This window comes from Sebastes fasciatus, chromosome 24 (genome assembly GCF_043250625.1).
Source record: "Sebastes fasciatus isolate fSebFas1 chromosome 24, fSebFas1.pri, whole genome shotgun sequence".
NCBI classification, from domain to species: domain Eukaryota; kingdom Metazoa; phylum Chordata; class Actinopteri; order Perciformes; family Sebastidae; genus Sebastes; species Sebastes fasciatus.
In genome coordinates, this window is record NC_133818.1 from 6,612,902 (window position 1) to 6,633,733 (window position 20,832).

Here is a 20,832-nt window from a genome sequence, read left to right on the forward strand (position 1 = left end):
TTGGTTTTCATTCAGCTCTGTCACCACAAAGTTAACAAGTCGTTGGATGGTCTGGCAAGAAGGTGTGGTCTTCACAGACACTGCGAGTTTAAGGAACTACCTCCCACTTCATTTTCAACACAAAGAACATTATCACGGGACGAGTTGGACGAGCATAGACTGAAAAGTTGCAGCCGGGTTGTAGCAGCAGCAAGGTGTGTCAGTTTCACACGACAGTCATGACGGTAAGTACTATCTTTTCTCTTCAATTTAAGCCTACAACGTTACATAGAAGATTTATGGTACTATAAAGTTATTGCTCGGGTATGTTTACTTATCCAGATTCACAGGGAGATTGTTACAGCTTAGTTTAGCTATGTGTAAAGTCAGATCATTGAACAAAAGCTAGTTTTAGTTTCATTAGTAAGCTAGTTTAGTTTTTTTTTTTTTTTTTTAAATCGACCCTGAATTTGTAATAATGTTTGATTGAGTAACAACATTTGAACAATTTTAACATTTTAACAATTATAAGATTTTTGAATCGGCTTGTATTATCTCTCATTCTACCAGGAAATCTGTGAAAAAGCAGTAGGAGACATGAAGGTATTGAAACAAAGAACTGGGTGAAATATATGGTCTATATAAGCATTTTAACAATTTTAACTTTTTTAACAATTTTAACATTTCTGAATCAACTTGTATTTTCTCTCACCCTACCAGGGACTCTGTGAATTAAAGGTACTGAAACAAAGAACTGGGTGAAATATACGGTTGATATAAGCAAGCCACAACAATTTTAACATTTTAACCTTTTTAACAATTTTAACGTTTCTGAATCAGCTTGTGTTTTCTCTCATCCTACCAGGAACCCTTTGAAAAAGCAGTGGAGGACGTGAAGATACTGAAAAAAAGACCAGGGTACCCAGAACTGGGTGAAATATATGGTCTTTATAAGCAAGCCACAGCTGGTGATAATGAAGCACGTGAGTCTCAACCTTTTTGTTAAGGTTTCTAACATTGTAGAAGTCATACGGAAACTCTAAAAGAAAGCAGTTGAGACATGCTCTGAGTTACCCGGTACTTCCAATGACCCTGCAGGGTGTGGTGAGAAAGAATCAGGTCTGACAAGTTAGGTGTCTTTGTGTGAGCGATCCCAAAACTGATAAATCTACATAATGTCGTTGTTTTAAATAAAAAAAAAAAAAAAAAAAAAGACATTACTAACATGAATATTAAAAATGAGGATTTTAAAGTGCCTGGAAACTTAGTCTCAGATCTTAAGTATTCCTCAACATTTTTAATATTCATGGCTAAATGAGCAAAAATGACACACACAAAAAAACACAAGTTCTTAAGTGGTGGACACACTGCACGCATAAAGTGGTGGACACACTGCACGCATAAAGTGGTGGACACACTGCCCGCATGAGGCGGTGGACACACTGCCCGCATGAGGCGGTGGACACACCGCCCGCATGAGGCGGTGGACACACCGCACGCATAAAGTGGTGGACACACCGCCCGCATGAGGCGGTGGACACACCGCCCGCATGAGGCGGTGGACACACCGCCCGCATGAGGCGGTGGACACACTGCCCGCATGAGGCGGTGGACACACCGCACGCATAAAGTGGTGGACACACCGCCCGCATGAGGCGGTGGACACACCGCCCGCATGAGGCGGTGGACACACCGCCCGCATGAGGCGGTGGACACACTGCCCGCATGAGGCTCGCGTGTTGTTGTTTTTTCCGCGTCCATGTTAACAGGTTAGAGTGGACACACTGCCCGCATGAGACGCGCGTCAGACGCATTCTACAGATGTCTAGACAGTTTCCATGTCTAGACATCTGTAGAATATGTCACAGACAGTGAAAGGGATCTAGTGACTGTATATTAACTTCATACCTGCAAGACTTTACTACAGTTTCGAGGTTTATCTGTAGAATATGTTACGGAGATGAAAAAAAGTAAAGTTAATTAAACTTATTTTTAAATCAACACTTCCTGCTTTCATTTCAAAATAAAAGCCCTCAGGCGTTTTTTCTATGGACAGAATCCCTTCATTTGTTAACACGAGGCTTTTATTCTGAAATATGTGCCGGACAGTGATGTGGAACAAGCAGTGACTTGGAAAGCATCATAAATGAATACAGTACAGAGTTTTAATTGTGGATTATTACTATTATTTACTAATTATCACACGTTTCTGAACCTTTCTGTCTAAAATAAATATAAATTATATTTATCATATATTTATATTTTAATGGCTATTAAAAGGCAAACTATGCAGAAAGAAAGGGCTGACAGCAGCAGCAGAATCACAGCTGACAGGCAGCCGACACGACATTTCAGTGACACATTTTGAACTTACCACGTTTATTTGACAGCTTTAGTTACTTTACTTAAATTCTGGATTAAAATTATAGATACAAAATGGTTGAATTAGCTCCATCATGACTGACTACAACAGTAAAACGGTCTAGGTATCATTGCATAATCCCTAATTAATTTGTAATTTAAAAAATAAATCTGTTATTCGCTTCAAAACTAAGAAACGGAGCCCTTTTGATTTGTTTTTTGATTCTAACACCAAAAATGTGCTTTCCGTTTTGGGTTTTGAAACAAATAATAGAATTACAAATGAATTACGGATCATCCAACGATACCTAGACCTAACACGCTGCTTACATATTAATGCATCTGTAAAAATGTTTCAATAATATAATATATAATAGCCAGGATTTTAGAAATGCTGAGTTCACCAGTCCTGTAAAGGTTTATGTTTTTAATTACATGCATTCTTTTTTGTATTTTTATCAATTAAGTAAAGGGTTTCAGTTAATATTTTGTCTTAATTTCTTACTTTTATTTCCCAACATTAAGGTCTAAATACTATTTCAAAACCTAAAATTGCTGGAGAAATGCTGAATCATTTATTTACTTATTCATTAGTCTAAACTCATCTAATTTAAATATATTGACTCCAAAGATACAGGAATCAGCCTATCAAATCACGTGTAAATTTTTCAATTGTAGTATGTGATAATGATAATAGTCTAGCACTTATGGGGGATATTTTTCTGTGCTTTTAATACTTAAAGTACATTTTGTTTCAGTTATTGATGGTTGTTTTTACATCCGCAGCGCGTCCAGGGATATTTGATCTCGCAGGACGAGGAAAGTGGGATGCTTGGGAAAGAAGGAAAGGTCAGAACCTTTTTTATAATAATAATAACATGAAAGAGTATATGCAATGGATAACATGGATTTAAAATTTAGTTTTTCCTGCAAAAACCAACCGGTTTGCTTGTTTTTAACCAACAGGTCTGTCCAATGAAGAAGCAATGATCGCCTATATTGTCTTGGTGGAGGAGTATAAGAAAAAATTTGGGTTCTAGAGTCTGTTTCTCACAGATCCTGTAGCATTCGTCGCATGTTCTCATGTTGTACTTCAATAGAAATTACAAATCGGACACCATTTAGAAGCGCTCTTTTGTACTTTATTACTATGTAAGACATAATTGGTTAAAATGCTGGAGAGCACTGCAGTTTGGAGTACTTTATGATAGTCTATACTGGTTAAAACAAAACAGTGTAAAGGAATAGCAACATTTTGGGAAATGTCGGACTATTCCTTTAGTAGCAAAAACAATGTACAATTTCAATAAAGAGCATTACTGTATACTGAACTATGAAAACTAAAGACTTGTTCTTTGGGCCTCAGAGTGAACTTGTTTCTGTTGGCCGAATATCCAACACTTTATAAATATAAATAATAGAAACACCTGTCAGTCTAACGCAATACAATTCAACAGCACCACAAACAAAAGCCTCCAAAATGATCATAGAGTTGAATTGACACCTCTCTAAAACAGTTTCAACTAAAACGTACCATTATAACCTTCATGGTGGGTGGATTTATTGCAGGACTGTTGTATTACTTGTGTTAGTTTTAACTAGGTGTACGACGTTGTGTAAGTTTTACTATGCTTAAAGGAGAGTTGTGTAATGTCTTCCATGGCTCTTCGCTTCCAGAAGGTAACCCACGATTTGTGAAACTCTCGTGACATGGTTAAGGTTTGGCATTGACCTCAAATGGTTAAAGTTAGAATAGGTCGTCAGGCAGCGTGTATTGCGTGGCAACTTTTTGCACGTTTTCACAATTTGCGGGTTACCCTTTAGACACGACCGAGATTTGTCAGGTCTGGAAAAATCACCTGATGATGTCATAGTGATGTCATCAGTTATCAGACCGGGCTTAATACTTTTTTTTTTTTTTTTTTACAAAAAGCCTGCGTTACAAATTTGGGGCATTGAGTTTGAAAGACTTTTAATCAGGGTTTATGAAAAGATGCTGTTGCATTATGGGAAATGTAGGATCAAGTGTTTTTGAAGCTTTAACCATATAAGGGATAAAAGGTCAGGATATCTCTTTAACAAATCATTACCACCATTAATTTTGAGACTTTATTATAAGTACTACAAACAAGTAAGCCTGGCAGCTCGCCAACTGGGCCTCCACAGTACATTTTACATTCTTATGTCATCAAATAAAAACACTCAAGGGATTAGAAAAATATGCATTTGACCGTATTAAAACACTCAAGCAGCAGTTGCGCACTAATTGGCTGCCAGCACTAAAGCCAGGATCCATTATGTATCGACGTGTGAGAGTGAGGAAAATGAGCCAATCCCAGCTTGAATCACATCTCCACAGTATCCACGGGGAGTCCGCTGGTTGTCGGGCTGCCTGGAGAGCATGGCAGCAGGGAGACCTGTGTGTGGGGAGACCCGCTGTGGCTGATAGAGCCGTGTTGCTGCCTGCGCCGACTGGGGAGGTGCTGAGTCAGCCTCCACCTCCTCCACCTCCTCTGAAACTCTTGCTGCACCTGTGAATGTGCACATCGTGACAGATCCCAAATTTGCAAACTTTTGGAGCTTTAAGTTTTGGCTCTAATTGTCTGTTCTTACCTCTCCGTTCATGAAGCAGTAGAGCACAGCGACCACAAAACCCTTCAGGATGTGAGGAGAGAAAGATCAGCGAGTCTAGTTTTATTTATCATTATTCTATCTTACTCTTACATGCACCTAATTTACCTGCGTGGATGACAGAGCCAGCTCTGCAAAAGTACATATCTTAAACACCAAGCTGCTGACTTCAACGGGCAAGAACACAAACAGGATGTAATGCAGACCAAACAGAGCCACCAGAAAAAATGTGGATTTGATTAACCGCCTGGTGAAAGAGAAAAGAAAGTAGTTTTAACAATAAAAAGTATAGTTTACCTACTGTATAATATCCTTGTATTTGCATATGTCCCTGTAAATCTGCTTGTGTGTGTGCTTTTACTCAGATTAGCAGAGCAAATATAGGAATGGTCTTGACTACATTATTCTATGCAAAATACATTCCCATTCCTCAAAGACATTGCTTTTGCATATGTAAACCACTAATGGCTTCAACTTTACATAACAGATGTACTATAGCATAACTGTGCAATAAAACCACAGTGACTCACTTATATTGGCTGAATTCGTTCCTCTGTGCATCCGGCATTCTGAGTTTGTTCACCAGTATCCTCAAAATGCCCAAGAAAAAGATGAGGTTCATCTGAAATGATTAAAACACTATTGTTATTTTGTCATGTAAATAGTTTGACATTTTGGGAAATACGCTTATCTGCTTTCTTTTCAAGAGCTGGACGAGAAGATTGATACCACATACGTACATGAGTGTGGTATCAATCTTTTCATCTAACTCTTGGCAATAAGGTGAACAAGTGTATTTCCAACAAAAGAATGAAATGCAAGTAAAAGAGAAAGTTTTTACAGATATAGTCAGAAGCACTGGCACTCGAAGTATCCACCAAATCCATCCATGTCTCCTGGTTTCCCAACAGCTATGGCAATAAAATAAATCTTAAATCATACACTTTGATGATCTCGTCACAGCAAATGAATGAGTGGAACAGATTTTTAACCCACTCACCTTTCGTCTTCATAAAAATATTTGGCACATCCCCAGGAGACGATAACAATCACAGGTAAACCTGCGTGATGAAATCAAGTTTGGTTATATGGTATACTGAGCTGTGAATGTGTGTGTATAAGTGTGAAGCAAAGAGAAATGTTGTTTTTGTTAACAAGTCTCCCTACCCCAGCTCAGGACGATGTACCAGGCGAGGTGCTTCTTCAGGGAGAAGAAGGAGCGGCTCACCAGGGTGAAGAGGAAGTGGCCCTCTGCCAGCAGCCAGCTGTAGTTTGCCAGGATGGAGTAGTTGGAGAACATCAGCACGACCTTACACGCCACCTGCCGCACAGGAAAGAAGGTGAATCAGACACACCTATCTGTATAAAGTAGTAGATTAAAGTGTGTTTCAGTTGGTCATGTAAAAGAGGGATGACAAGAAAGTGTCCATACCGGGTAGTAGTCGCAGTGGTAGAGCTCTTCATTAGTAAATAGCAGAGAGTCTCTGATGAAGATGAAGATGGCCCTCAGGATGAAGGAGACGAACAGCTGGATGTGAATGTGGTTCCTGGTACAGTGCAGCTTTCTGAAGAAATATTCACAGTTTTCAGGGTGTGTTCAATCACACTAAGTCTTTCTGGTTGAAGAAAGTTTCTCACCTAAACAGGCAGAATATGGTGACGGCGATGGTGAGGGTAATGAGAGAGAGCGTGTACCCGGCCGTGTACATCGTCTTCACGTAGGAGAAATACAGATGGGAATCTGAGGACTGAACAAGGGAAAGGGAATATCACTTTAGCGTGTTAGGTGTGAAACAAATGCATCATGCTAAAATGTTAACTACAAAGATATCTATAACAAACTGTGGATTAAGTGACTCTTTGTGTGGAATGGATTTTTATTTTTTTTATAGCCGATTCTTTACTCAGAAGTTACTTTTATCCTGTCATTTTGTGCTAAAATGAGTTAAATAGGTATTTATTTATTATGTGCTTTCATACTGTAGTGTATAATCAGCCTTTTTATTGTTATATTTTATTTACCACTGTGTAGAAGGCAAAGGCCTCTCCAAAAAACATGTTATCTGTGTCTTGTGTGAACTACAATGGACCTCTGTCTCGCCTGTTTTTGATGTGTAGACACCTGCATGGGTCTCTGATGGTTCAAGGTTGAGGAGTGAAAGAATAGAGAAGGCCATATCGAAAGTGTACAAGGAGGAAAACATCGTTTTGATTCCACTCTGCAGACTGGAAGTCTCATTCGCAATTCATTTTCAATTGACAACTGTTAAGCCTCTCAACCACCTAAAGAGACACAGTATGTCTGCAGTTGGAAAGTATAGTATTTTGATAATGCAAATGCTTTTGTGCTTCATAGCTTTATATTAGATAAACTACACATACTGCATAAACCACCAACCTCTCCAAGAAAGTGGAACGCCTCATTGAAAGAGTAGCCACATGCATCTTCATGTGGGATTAGCGGGTCTGTCCAGCCACTGGCGGTGCAGTTACGATGCACTTTACCTGCAAAATAGCAATAAAATCCTACGTGTATTACTGTTGTTTGAATGTGCATTTGAGCCAGATAGAAAAATAAATACATCCTGGAAAATGATGTCTTTATAAGGATGATTTTCCTGCTGGTCAGTGGTGTGTAAAACATGTAGATCTGTGTTCAAAACCTTGGATTTATTGGACAGTAAAGAGCTGCGAAACCATTACTTTCCCTCTACAGGTGCTTCAATAAACGTTTGGCTCATCAGATAAATTATCATAACATCTATCATCCTCTCTCAACATAAACGTAGCATCCTATGCAAACATTCAGCCATAAAACGCTTGTGTACATAGAGACCCTGACAGGGAGAACCTGTCTCAGGTTCTTTATGAAAACAAAGCGGCTTCCTGGCAAATAATTAACCAGTGTGATGTGATGGAGTATAGTGGCTGTCTGTTTGCACATGTGTGTGTGCAGGTGTAGTTTCTCACCATCCGAACTGAAGAAGTCTGGACACGGCTGAGAGACGGTTTCGCCAAGAGACGCAGGTGGCCAGCAGTTCAGGTCATCCCACATTCCCTTACAGTGGACACTGATATTGTTTTCTTAATGGATAGAAGATAAATCACACCTTTTATTTATTTTATTTGCTGTGATTCTATACAAAAAAAGTAAATAATATTAATAGGACTGAGAAATACAGTATGTGGCGTAGTGAGGAGATTACTTAGAATACATTGTTCATGTGGATAGATCTTGAAGTAAAGCACTCGCTATCACACAATACTGGCATACACAGCACACACACACACACTCTTTATGTGTCTGAAAATTGATTGGCTGCTTGTAAATTAAATTAGACCATGGTGCAGATTGATGTAGGAATATGCATTTGATTGTGTCTTTTTTTAATTTTTAATTTTTTTTTGTATTTTATTTGTATGTTATGATTTTAAGGTATTATTTTTTATTTATTTAATTCATTATTTGTTCATTTATTTATTTTTATATTAATATTATTTTGCATATAGGAGTGACAATGTTCATGTAAAAAAAAAAAAAAAAATACTAATTAGAAAAATATTAATAAAAAATATTATTTTTTTTAGTTGCAGGATAAAACACTGCAAAATCACCATATCTGGATTAATCCTTCAGTACATTATAAATGCATTCTGCCTAATGCAAGTTTTGGGTGCATTATGTTATGTGAACACTAGGTGTCACTAAAACATTGCATAGTTTTTTTTTGTAGGCTTGATTCAAAGATTTTATTCAATTCAGAACTTTTTTTTAAGTGGAAATCCACAAACTTGATTTATTATTATTATTTTTTTAAGTATAAAATAACACAATGGGTGTAAAATCCACCATTTAGAAACTATTAACTCACCTGTTGCTTTGTGTGACTTAACAAGTAGCAGGTCTGTCATGCACTTTTCTTCCTCTTTCACAAGACTAACATGAGGATGACACCCTGATGACGATTTTACCTGTAGGTAAGGAGACACTTGTTATTAATATATAAATAAATTAAAATCAAACATGCATGTATTTTCTCACCAGGGGTAACAGCAGCACTCCAAGAAGTCCAATTTTTTTCATTGTGTGTATCAGACAGGTTCCTTTTTTCCATCAAGATAGGCTCCTAAAGTGCAAACCTCAAGCTGCATATCTGATTAGAATGAAAAGCGAGCATCCTGCCATGCAGCAGATATATGAGGTCTGAAAATCAAACATGGACTTATCAGAGGGTCGATAATTATGCACAGTATTCCCCAGGACAATCTGATATGCACTTATCAAGGTAGCTGCAATTAAATAGCAATTTCCTGTCGTGAATTTCAAAATAAAGTTCTTATTCTTGGCAACACATACTTGGTGTGAAAATTCTGACAGTAGTATAGTAAATGAATATTTAAATTAATAGAAAAAACAAACTGGGTGTTTATGAGGAAATATGGAATATAAATATATAATATATAAATATATAGACCCTCAGAAGGGAATAGATTCTTGTTTTTTAAAATCTTTGTTTTTATTTATTATTTATTTTCTATATATTTATTATCCGTTTGTGTATCCTCATTTTGTTAGAGGTGCCATTTAACTGTTCAATTGTATGATTGATACTGTGATGCTGTATATTGATTTTTTGCCCTGTAAGAAAGGGAAAAGTTAAGAGAGAACGGATGGGTGTGTGGGGTATGTTATGTTTGTTCAAGATTCAAGAGTTTTATTTGCCATTTGCACCTATAAGTACATTGGAATTCTGAGCAGTTTACACCGAGTCAGCTTAAAGAAAAGAAAAAAAGGTAGAAAAGGCACAAGGTAATTACAGTACAAAATAAGTAGCACATTCAACTCAACACAATAAATAAATAAATAATTAAAATATAAAACGCCCTCAGTGTAGTCAATAAATAAACTAAACTACCCTCTGTACTAGGAACGATACCCCAGAATACAAATATACAGTATATATGCTCCATGACCATGTTAAAAGACTCTCAAAAATATTTAAAAAAAGAAATAATTAATATATTTCAGACAATTACACAGTGGAAGGCAGCATATTGCATGGCATTACAGTCCATTTGTTAAAGTAAATCCTGTATAGAATATATTGCATAATAATGCTTATGTTTGTATAACAAAAAAACAAAGACATTGTTAAAAAAAAATTAAAAATTAATAGAAAATGTTTTCAATGTATTTATGCAAGCAAGGAATGCACACATATGTTTGTGGTGTATGCTTTTATTTTGAAGCTAGAATAACAAGCTACCAGGTCTTACGTTGGGTGATTGACGTAGATGCAGCCAACGAATCTGATTGGCCCACAGGACGTTGGTCCCGCCCCCTTCAGGTCGCTAGGCAACGCTAGTGTTTGATGTGGTCTCCCTCTACAACATAAACAAAACATTCTGGTACCAAAAAGAGGGATTATGGCTTGTTTTAGCTGAACAACTATTCACCAGTCATTGTCTAAAGCTTGAGTAAGTTCTGAAGTTCTGTTTTTGTATGAAAAGTTCATAAAAGTCTTGCTACGAAGCGTATAATTAAATTAATGCCAGCATAAAGTTAGTCAAATTAAGCTAACATGTGGGTTAGCTAAATTTGTTACACTTCTGTACTGTCAATATTATAAGTTAAAAATCGACTTTTGTATATATCATCTTATTAAAAATGACTTAAAATGAGCTGCCCATATCCAAAATGTGTAACCATATTTTAAAATATATAACAACTCTATATTTTATTGTTTTGTTTTGTGATAAATTTAATACAGGTAATACAAATACAGTGCATTCAGAAATTATACAGTTCCCTTCACTTTTTCACATTTTATTATGTTGCAGCCTTATGCTAAAATATTATAAATATATGTATATATTTATTTATATATATTTATTTATATATTTATTTATATATATATATTTATTTATATATTTATTTATATATAAATATGTATTTATATATTTATTTATATATACATATTTATTTATTTATTTATTTATATATATATATATATATATATTTATTTATATATATATATATATTTATTTATATATTTATTTATTTATATATATATATTTATTTATTTATATATATATTTATTTATTTATTTATATATATATATATATATATATATATATATATTTATTTATATATATATATATATTTATATATTCATTCATTCATTCATTCATTCATGCATTCATGCATTAATTTATTTATTTCCCCTATTAATCTACACTCAATAACCCCTAATGACAAACAAAAACTTGGTTTTAGAAATTTAGCCCGGGTGACGCCTCTTACTTCTTTTGAACATCTTTGTTTTTAGACCTGATCGGAGACCAGCTGGGGTCAATTCAGGTGATTAGAGTTCAGCCTGCAGAGTCAGGATTGTGTCGAAGGGGGCAGATTTTTGGGAAATAATACAAAAATTACGCTGCATTGAAGATCCCCAAGACAAGAGCACATCATAATTCATAAATGGAAGAAGTCTGGATCAACCGGGACTCTTTCTGGAGCTGTAGTGTCCGCCCGGATAAACTTAGGAATTGGGGGAGAAGGGCCTAGGTAAGAAAGAGCTTCAGCTGCCAAAGGGGCTGTACTTAACTAGTCTGAATACTTTTTGTCAGTGTGATATTTAAGTTTTTTCTTTGTAATAAATTTGCATAATATAAAATATATATAATAATGTAAATAAATAATATATTTATAATGTTATGATTATTTAAGAGTTTATATAATTTATAAATTGATATATACATATAATTATTTAGAAATGTATACTGTACATACATATAATTATTCATATTTTTTTATATATAATTATTTATATTTATTTATTTTTTATAAATAATTGATTTAATTATTAATTGTTATTTATAAAACATATTTATAAAGAATAACATTATTTATAATATATGAAATTACATTTTTTATTTTTATAATGTATACATTTATATATAATTATATACAACATGTTTTACTTTGTCATTATGGGGTATTGAATATAAATTGATTAGGGAAAACATTTTTTTAAATGATTTTAGCATTCAGCTGCAACATAAAATGTGAAAAAATGAAGGGCTCTGAATACTTTCTGAATGCACTTCATTGCAGAGGTGAAGGGAATGTGATGCCCTTGGTGCATACTTTCTGCATCTTCATATCAACAGTACGACAGTAAATTTATATATACGTGTGAATTAACTGAAAATAACTCTACAAATTGACCACATAATAACTTGCTGTCCTTCCACGTTTTTCATCTTGTGTTCTGATTATAAATTCATAGGTTTGCCAACAAAATATTTCCCAACACGCCGCGGTCTCCTTGTCTGTCCTCCAGCCTGCTGTCATTTCTCTCATGAGGATCCAGAGCTGACCTTTTTGCCGGGATGGAGGTGGCCCTCTCTGCCCCGCGGGTACTGCCGCAGCCTCTCAGGAGGGGGACCCCTCTGCCTCTGAGCCAGCTGGTGGAGGAGAGCCAGAGCGGAGCCAGGGGTCCCAATCATCTACTGGAATCAAGTACGTATTAACCCTCTGATGGGGTGCATTAATAATGTTTTCATACTGCCAGCAATGATGCCAAGTATCTCACCTTACAGTAACACCCTGTAAGGTTTTTATATGTATGGAAAACCTCTTTGCTGATGTGAAAACCTGCATTTTCTGTTTTACATTTCACTAATTGTTTTTCCCCTTTATAGAAATCTATGCCAAACTGAAAAGCAACAGCCAGATCCAAGCAGAGCCCCCAGAGCTTCACTTCAGTGGGTTTGAATTGGGGAAGGATTACACAAAGATCCTGGTGAGGAAAATACCCTTTCATATTTTTTGCCATGAATTTTTGTGAATTATTTAAGAAAATATTATCAGTGCATAAGGTTGTGCTTGATGGAAAGTGGTAAGGTTTTTCCACACTGAATGCAGCATCCAGGGCTTTAAGCAGGAAGTAGACCCTGGTGTTATGCCAAGGCGTCTGTTTGGTGTGTGTCGTAGAAATATTGTCTTTTTACAGTCAATGTTTGGTGAAATGGTGAAGACATCGCAGTAAAGTATTGAAATATTTTTAAAAACCCTTCATACATTCATGTCATTTAGTTTTCATTTAGGCTAAATTGAATTGAATGGGCACTGATTTTCCCCCATATATGTTAGGAAGCGCTGTAAACACCAAGAATATGGAAATTCTCAAGTGCACATGATTGGATGGAAATTAACTTTTCTCATCTTCCTCTCCATCAGAAACTAATCAACATCTCCTCCGAAGTCATGAATATTCACATCATCCCCACCCAAACCAAGCACTTCCAGACAACTTATACTAAAAAGGTATGTTTTTATCGTTACAAATTGCTGACCTGATTGTAATATTATGACTCCACTTGTTCAATCAGTGTCGTTTCTGATGATTCAACCTTGTTTTTCCTTCCTAAGTACCGACTCATCCCAGGCCTCGCCTACACACTGAAGGTCAGGCTCTGTCCCGACGAGTGGCGCTACTTCTACGACTACATCCGGGTTCACTGCAAGGTTAGCATCCAACAGTTTCGACGCTGTGCTGCTGTTTGTTTCACTCTTAAATCTTTAGGCATTTAGTGGAAGCTGTTGATCACAAATGAATCTCAAAGGACCTCACATTACTGGAAAGCAAACCTCTTGTATCTGTCTGATCTCCATATCTTCTCTCTCTCTGTCTTGTTCATTGAACCCTACTACACACTCTCCAAGGGGGAAGAGAACCTGTTAATTCCAGTTCATGCTTACCCTGTCATCGATGACCTGCACATCCCTCCTCGCATCGACCTATCAGCCGTACCACTTGGACAAAGGTGTGTGTGTTTGTGCGGCGTACAGTATGTGTGTTCTTCAATGGACTGTTTCTTGACCTCCCATCTGCCCGAGGGCTCGGCTGTCTCTTTGTATTCTTCCGTACAACCAAGCATGCTTCCGTTCACCCGTTGGTGTCAAATCAGGAAAAAAATAATCTTTTTTTTTTTTTTCCTCCACCTGTCTGTAGTGTTTGCCGCGCTATTCCTCTGAGATGCAGCTGCCCCATTGACTTTGAGTTCCAGGTGTATGTTGTTCAGCCCCACGAGGCCTTCTCCATCCACCCGCTTACAGGTACGGACTAGTGAAAGCACTTAACATCAACCTGCTTTTTCATTGCAGTGCACAGGATTTATACGGTACAATTTGTATCTGATTTTTTTTTTTCACCCCAGTTGAACAGGGTAAAAAAATTTAAGACAATTATGTTTTGTAATTCACGTAGGGCCGTCAAGTTTTGATTCGAAATTGTTGGCAAGAAAACACTGTCATTGCTATTTTCAAAAGGGTCCTTTAACCTCTGACGTCCAGATATGTGAATGTAAATGGGTTCTATGGGTACCCACGAGTCTCCCCTTTACAGACATGCCCACTTTATGATAATCACATGCAGTTTGGGGCAAGTCCTAGTCAAGTCAGCACACTGACACACTGACAGCTGTTGTTGCCTGTTGGGCTGCAGTTCGCCATGTTATGATTTGAGCATATTTTTTATGCTAAATGCAGTACCTGTGAGGGTTTCTGGACAATATTTGTCATTGTTTTGTGTTATTAATTGATTTCCAGTAATACATATGTACATGCATTTGCATAAAGCAAACACATTTGTCCACTCCCATGTTGATAAGAGCATTAAATACTTGACAAATCTCCCTTTAAGGTACATTTTGAAGAAATAAAAAATATTTTAATCGATTGACAGCCCTACTTTTTACAGAGGGGATTTTGGATATCTCTTTTTATGACTCCATAAATCAGAAAATACTGTCAACAACCATAAAAAAGGATTTTCGGCATGTTTTTAGGAATAAAATGTTCTATAAATCAGGCTATGAATTATATATGAACAACCCCCTCTGTGAAAACCTTCAGAATATAGATAGGAATAATACTGGAAGGTTTGGTGGATGTAAGTGCTACTGAAGTTGAGATTTGAGGCTCAGAGTCTGAGAGAAAATTGAGAAAACGGGCATTAAAGATATGGATTGTAAAATGTTATACATTTTGAAGACACTACAGGTAAAAAGATTAACTAACAGATATCACCATGAAACTTACCCAGTTGATTACTTACATTAAGACAATTGTTTTTTGGATTACAAGCTTTGTACAATTGTATGTTTAAATATACAAATGCGGCATTATCTTATGCTAACTTTTGGTGAATTTAGGAGAAATCTACATACAGAAATAGACAAAGTAGTAAAATAAACACCTAAATGTGTATTTTGAACGTTTTATTTCCACTAGCAAAATAGCTCAAAATTGAACAGCATGAAAAACAATGTTTTTGCCTGGGGCGTCTCCCCCTTAACGATAACAATTTGACATTCTGCATTTTTTTATGCTTTACTTAACTGTGAAAGTGGATGAATTAAGTAATTTTTCCATTGATAGCCTCCCAGATTAAGGATATAACCCATCAGGAGAGAAGGTGTGCTGTGTTTTCTCAAAACCTGCGACCGGTTGTGTATTAAACAAGCCGCCACAAAGCTTGAAGGATGCCTCCAGTTTTCTACACAGCGATACTAAGCAGCATTCACGGTCTGGGAAGCATCATAACACATGGCGGAAACCAGCACTTAGGATCTGAATTACAGCTGCAGCTTACAAAACTGGAATGAGAAGAAGAAGAGATACAAATGAGTGTCTTATTTTAGAAGTGCTTTTGTCTTTTTTTACCCTCTACACACAATACAAATGCCTACAGCTTACACGGAGGCTATAAAAACAACCATTCATCTGATATTTTTAGCTAACCACTTCAACCGTTTAATCAGTACTTTTTGTTCACTATTTCAACAGTTTTACTAATCACTTTTAGCTGACAATTGTTGCATTACAACTTAGTTTGGGGGCATAATTTACTCTGCATTTAGCCAATTGTTGCTGGTATTTTACTGCAGAAATAAGGTAAGCCTCATACAAACACCCATTCATCCCTATTGTCTTCTCTTTGCTTCTCCAGGTGTAATACCAGCCAACGGTGAGGAGAAGATCACTGTGACCTTTAGTCCTTTCCAGTATGAGACTTGTCAGGTCACCATCCAGCTGATCATCTCGCAGTTCAACAGCAGACCCTACCTGTGCACCATCACTGGGAGCTCCGCCCCTCACCTAGCCCTCAGGTAAATAGAATCCACCGTTCCATACTATAAATTGACTTAATTAGCCAAAAAGACAATGTGGCAGCTCTGTAAAATATCAAGATTTTAGGTCTTCTTTCTAGTTTCACCACTCGCATTAAAGGGATAGTTTGGGTGTTTTGAAGTGGGGTTGTATGAGGTACTTATCCATAGTCGGTGTATTACCTACAGTGGATGACCGTCGACACGCCCCCAGTTTGGAGAAACAGACACGGGAGCAAAGCAATGTACTGCTGTGGATGGGGCCTGCAGCAAAATGTATTTTAGACTCCTGTGCTGGTACTCCTGTCTGTTTCTCCAAACTGGGTGCGTCGACTGTCATCTACACATAATACACTGACTATGGATACCACAGATACCACTATCTCCGCTGACCAGGACCCAGCAAAAACGATTTGTTTAAGAGGTAGTGATGTGTTTTTCTTGCACTGTAACACCTCTGGTCGTTTTTCTTGCTATCTTATGGTACTGTGCTATCTCATAACTGTTGCTTTTACTCACTCCACAAGTTCACACCCATTTTATTGACATCTTCAGCTAAAGTAGTAAATTAAAAAGTAAAGTCAAGCCCAGTTGACAGTACATCACAAAACTTAAGTTACAGCACATATTGCTGTTATATAACGGCGTGAAAATATTTGATTTATATGACATAAATAAGTTAATCAACTACAGTATGTAACTAACTTAGTTCTTCCCCAATGGTGCTTCATTTAGTCTTCATGAGAAATTAAATTCTTGCTCTCCAGTAATGAGAACAGCTCTCAGGTTGTACAAACTAATTACCAAACTCTGTTTGGGGTTAAAAGCATGCACCCAACTGGATTCAGAGAAAACAGGCTTGTGTTGTGTGCTCATTAGAAGTTCAGTTTGTTTTCTCCAGCCGGTGTAAAACCTAATGTGTAACTGCGTTCCCATGAGAAAGACGGTGCCATCCATCACACAGCGGCAGCTCCATCCACTGCACTGTCTCGGTGTTATCTCGGCCCAAAGTTAATAATTCATGAAAATAGCTCGGTGGCTGGCGCAGCGATATCAAGATGGATATGTCTCCCGATGGATGTTTAGCATATTATAAAACATCCTCCCTCTTGTTTGTCGTTCCCCGCAGTGGAACCAAATAAAAGATGAGATGTGTGCAATTGAAAGATTTAGAAATATATGCAAGAGCTCGTTGCTTAGTGTCCCCTGCCTGACATAGACGGAGGCTATTCTTACATTTTAATATCTTAAATGACGTTGCTTCTCTGTTTCCATCAATCTAATACCTTACAATAAATCCTTAAATAAACCTTGTAAATATGTGTGACGCTTGTAATGTTAAGCTCTTGTTGACACTGTGTCAGAGAAGTGTTGAGTCAACACTGTGGTCATTAAAGGCCACACTGTTAGAGGTGTCTTTTTTTAATTATTGTCCAGCCCGTTTACTTGAAGGGGACACTGACAGCTGAAGAAGTGCAAATATAATGAAAATTCATTATCTGGCTCCTGACCTCATTGCTCAGCCTCCCTGTCCATATATCATCGTATAAACACCCAATTTAGAGCCATTCTCCCTCTGCTACGAGAACGCATCCCAGACCTCAAAACAGAAATGAACCAATTACTGTGGCCGCCACCACCTCCCCACTGTTTCATTTCCCCCCATCCACCGTGTTTGTTCATGCAGATTTTTCCTCCAGCGACCTCAAATTAGTCGCAAAAATGTCACTTGCAGTTCTATACTGATGAATCTATTTCGGTCCTCACTAATGTGTGCAGTTCTGCCATAATTAAAGCAAGTTTTACTCCATAAGGTGCTTGTTTTTCTGCATTATAGTGAGCTGGGAAGAAAGTCGGGTCATGGTGAAGCAGTGTCTGCAGAATACAAAGAAGCTTCTCCTGCCACCCAAGTACCGCCTCGAAGTAAAACCAAGTACAGGTTGACTAAGGAGGCTGACAAATCAAAGGTAGTGTGTGTGGTTCAGTATCAGTCTGATATACTTTTAATGCTTATTTACTTATATGCAAACTGGAGGGGGATTAAGAGGTTAGTTCATTCATTCTTATGCTGAAAATAGCAATGAGAGGCTCTCTTGCCCCTTCATAAAAAATTTAAAGGTCTTTAAGTACAAAATGAATTCATTTTTGGAGGAGAATTAGGAGAACCTAATTTTTGGGATTTGATGCACAATCTTGAATATTCTCTGAGATTATAGTGGTAAATTTACAAGAAAAAAACTTGGATATTTTCTGAGATTAAAGTGGTAAATTTACAAAAAAAAAATTCACATATTCGTGTGAGAAAATCAGCATATTGTTTTCTTGAAAAAAAAACACTTTCTGAAAAATGTTCTTGTATATTTGTGACTTTAACCTCAGAATATTCTCGTTTTTTATATTAATTTACCACTTTACGCCTAAAATGGCCCTAAATTAGGTGAAAAACACTTCAATTTGGGACATTGGTTGTCCAGTCTGGGACAGTTGTGGGAGGAAAAAAGTTAATTTCAAGCCCTGGCACGAATACGCCGTCATAGTTCTCTTTTATTCCTTGCTGTTATTTCTCTACCCGTCCTCTAGACATTAAGAGATCAGGTCGGTGTTAAGCCTGGATCGAAGCCTCCGCTAGATGTCTGCACCCCTGCAGGGGTGGCAAAGATGCTGATCAAAGACACCGATAAACTGAGCTTTAAAGACCTGAAGGAAGGTAGATACAATGATTTTACTCTGTCAGTTGTAGTGTTTTTGTGTTGCTGTATCTTATGAATTAATGTTGTTTTAGGATCCTGTTATATTCTCCTTTTGTACAGTATCTTTTCCAACTTGTTGCCAAGTAAATTGCATTTCAGATACGTACAACAAAGTATGTCTCTTGTCTCTTGTTTTGCCGGTATCCCCTACACTCAGCTATATCCTGTGGCAGTACGGTCGGTCTGCAAAACAAGCAGTTGAAGGAGGCGCTCTTCGTAAAAAAGGTCCAACAAAACGTGAAGGAGGAGCAAGACAACCACGTCAGATGGTAGGTCAAACTCGAATATGAAATTTTAATTAAATCCCAGTGATAGTTGCATTTACTTATGAAAAATTAAAAGCATCACATTTATCACAAGCTAAATATAATCAGTGATGTCAAATGTTGGAGTAGATGCAGTTTTTGGTTTAGGTAATAAAGGTAATCTCTTAGCTTGCTTATATCGTCACTTGTTATTTTCAACATGACAGCTTAATTAAAGATATCCATGTTTCATTCAGGCAAGTTCATCTTGGTAAGGACCCCGTGTCAGAGCTCTCCAGGAGGCAGATAGCGGAGGAGAGAGAGATCGCACTACATGAATACATGGTAAGATTTTTCACTTGGAGTTTTGGAACTACAACTTGAGCCCTGTCTTTCAGCCTATATTTGTTCATATTTTGGGAAATTGGCAATATTAAAAGTATGCAGAATTAGCTCTTAGCGCTTCCTGTTTGCAGTGTGCCCATGGATATACAGACAAATGTCACTGGATTAGTTTGATACTGAAGAAAGCTTAAAATGTGATGATTCTCAGGCACGTTCTGTCCTTACATGTTTAGCTGTTTCTTTATGACCGGCCTCTGGTTGCTGAGGGTCTGCATTTATTAAGAAAGACAGTTGGGAGGACCAAAACCCTGCAGGACACTGACCCTCAACGACCAGAACAGAGTATTATCTTGATTAGTCTATGCAGGTCAAATCCTGATTGTTTATAGTAGAACAGAGTTTTCTGGGTGCAGTAGTCCGTTTCATGTCAGGCGTTTGTTTTTCTCGTTTCATCCAACGTGACATTCACCGGATGTGTTTGGTAGCTAGACACCGTATGCATACCAATGTCCTAACCTGATTCAATTGTTGCATTATCATCTCCACACTATGACTGATTTTTATTGAGAGTCACGGAGGAAATGTGCAGACTCAGCCAAAGTAACATCAGTTTTGAAATATGAGTATATGAGTGTGTATGTGTGTGTGTGTTTCCTCAGAAAAGTTATTTGAATAGTTGAGAGAACTCTCACAGACACTTAACAGCGCTTCCTCCCCCGTCTCCTCTCCACCTGCACTGTTTATAATGCACACACAGCCATACACTCTTCGTTTACAGCCTCATATCACCACACTCTGGTGTTTTTTATGGTTTGTTTTTATGATAGAAGAGCTGGTATCTTCCATATGCCGTCTCTGGAGTCTTAACTGCAGGCCAGAACTTAAATAACTCAACAGAGAAGCCATCCTCGTCTGTTTATATCGCAGTGATGGTTCACAGCATTGTGACATTATCATTTCATCACCCCATGTTGTTTAAAGGGATAGTTTGGGTGTTTTGAAGTGGGGTTGTATGAGGTACTTATCCATAGTCAGTGTATTACCTACAGTAGATGACGGTCGGCACGCCCAGAGTTTGGAGAAACAGACAGGAGTACCAACACGGGAGCAAAGCAATGCACTGCTGTGGACGAGGGCAGCAGAATGTATTTTAGACACCTAAATAAAGTGTACACTATATTCAGAGTATTTTCACCATTTGTCTTGGCGTCAGACTATGGAGGACAGATAATCAAAAATAAATAAATAAATAAATAAATATTCAATAAATAAATAAATAAATACTTAATAAATAAATAAATAAATGTCATTAAATGTAGCAAAAATAATATTACAAATAAATG

General features: G+C 37.2%; 3 protein-coding genes across 8 annotated transcripts in view; 2 read left to right on the top strand and 1 right to left on the bottom strand.

Moving 5' to 3' along the window:
- Nucleotides 1-85: 85 nt before the first annotated feature.
- LOC141762662 (acyl-CoA-binding protein-like) lies at nt 86-3,671 on the top strand. The gene is made up of 6 exons (XM_074626629.1): nt 86-224; nt 550-582; nt 700-717; nt 845-962; nt 3,127-3,189; nt 3,307-3,671. The coding sequence occupies exons 1-6, from the start codon at nt 219-221 to the stop codon at nt 3,378-3,380; spliced, it is 312 nt and encodes a 103-aa protein (XP_074482730.1). The 5' UTR covers nt 86-218; the 3' UTR covers nt 3,381-3,671.
- A 758-nt stretch (nt 3,672-4,429) lies between these two features.
- sctr (secretin receptor) lies at nt 4,430-9,225 on the bottom strand. The gene is given in 14 exon segments (XM_074626628.1): nt 4,430-4,871; nt 4,954-4,995; nt 5,080-5,218; nt 5,502-5,593; nt 5,813-5,882; nt 5,972-6,032; nt 6,139-6,292; nt 6,404-6,536; nt 6,610-6,719; nt 7,370-7,476; nt 7,942-8,055; nt 8,844-8,943; nt 9,014-9,058; nt 9,060-9,225. Coding segments are annotated over 14 exon segments (1,380 nt in total). The 5' UTR covers nt 9,087-9,225; the 3' UTR covers nt 4,430-4,685.
- A 1,086-nt stretch (nt 9,226-10,311) lies between these two features.
- The window catches only part of cfap221 (cilia and flagella associated protein 221), a 71,756-nt gene continuing 61,235 nt past the window's right edge, over nt 10,312-20,832 (top strand). For 3 of the 6 annotated variants that reach the window (XM_074627415.1, XM_074627416.1, XM_074627410.1), the window contains exons 1-12: nt 10,312-10,449; nt 12,318-12,496; nt 12,679-12,779; nt 13,217-13,303; nt 13,409-13,504; nt 13,703-13,803; nt 13,992-14,095; nt 15,990-16,149; nt 17,987-18,116; nt 18,730-18,856; nt 19,057-19,168; nt 19,402-19,489. In XM_074627415.1, coding sequence (XP_074483516.1) covers nt 12,367-12,496; nt 12,679-12,779; nt 13,217-13,303; nt 13,409-13,504; nt 13,703-13,803; nt 13,992-14,095; nt 15,990-16,149; nt 17,987-18,116; nt 18,730-18,856; nt 19,057-19,168; nt 19,402-19,489 — 1,236 coding nt within the window. In that variant the 5' untranslated portion in view covers nt 10,312-10,449; nt 12,318-12,366. Of the gene's footprint in view, nt 10,450-11,339; nt 11,540-12,263; nt 12,497-12,678; nt 12,780-13,216; nt 13,304-13,408; nt 13,505-13,702; nt 13,804-13,991; nt 14,096-15,989; nt 16,150-17,986; nt 18,117-18,729; nt 18,857-19,056; nt 19,169-19,401; nt 19,490-20,832 lie in introns of those variants that run through there. The other 3 variants (XM_074627412.1, XM_074627414.1, XM_074627411.1) reach the window with 3 other exon arrangements.

What these genes read in the sequence shown, in the direction of transcription:
- LOC141762662 (XM_074626629.1), top strand. An exon ending in AGCTGGTGATAATGAAGCAC is followed by an intron (nt 963 to 3,126) that starts GTGAGTCTCAAC and finishes TTACATCCGCAG; the next exon opens with CGCGTCCAGGGATATTTGAT. An exon ending in TGCTTGGGAAAGAAGGAAAG is followed by an intron (nt 3,190 to 3,306) that starts GTCAGAACCTTT and finishes TTTAACCAACAG; the next exon opens with GTCTGTCCAATGAAGAAGCA.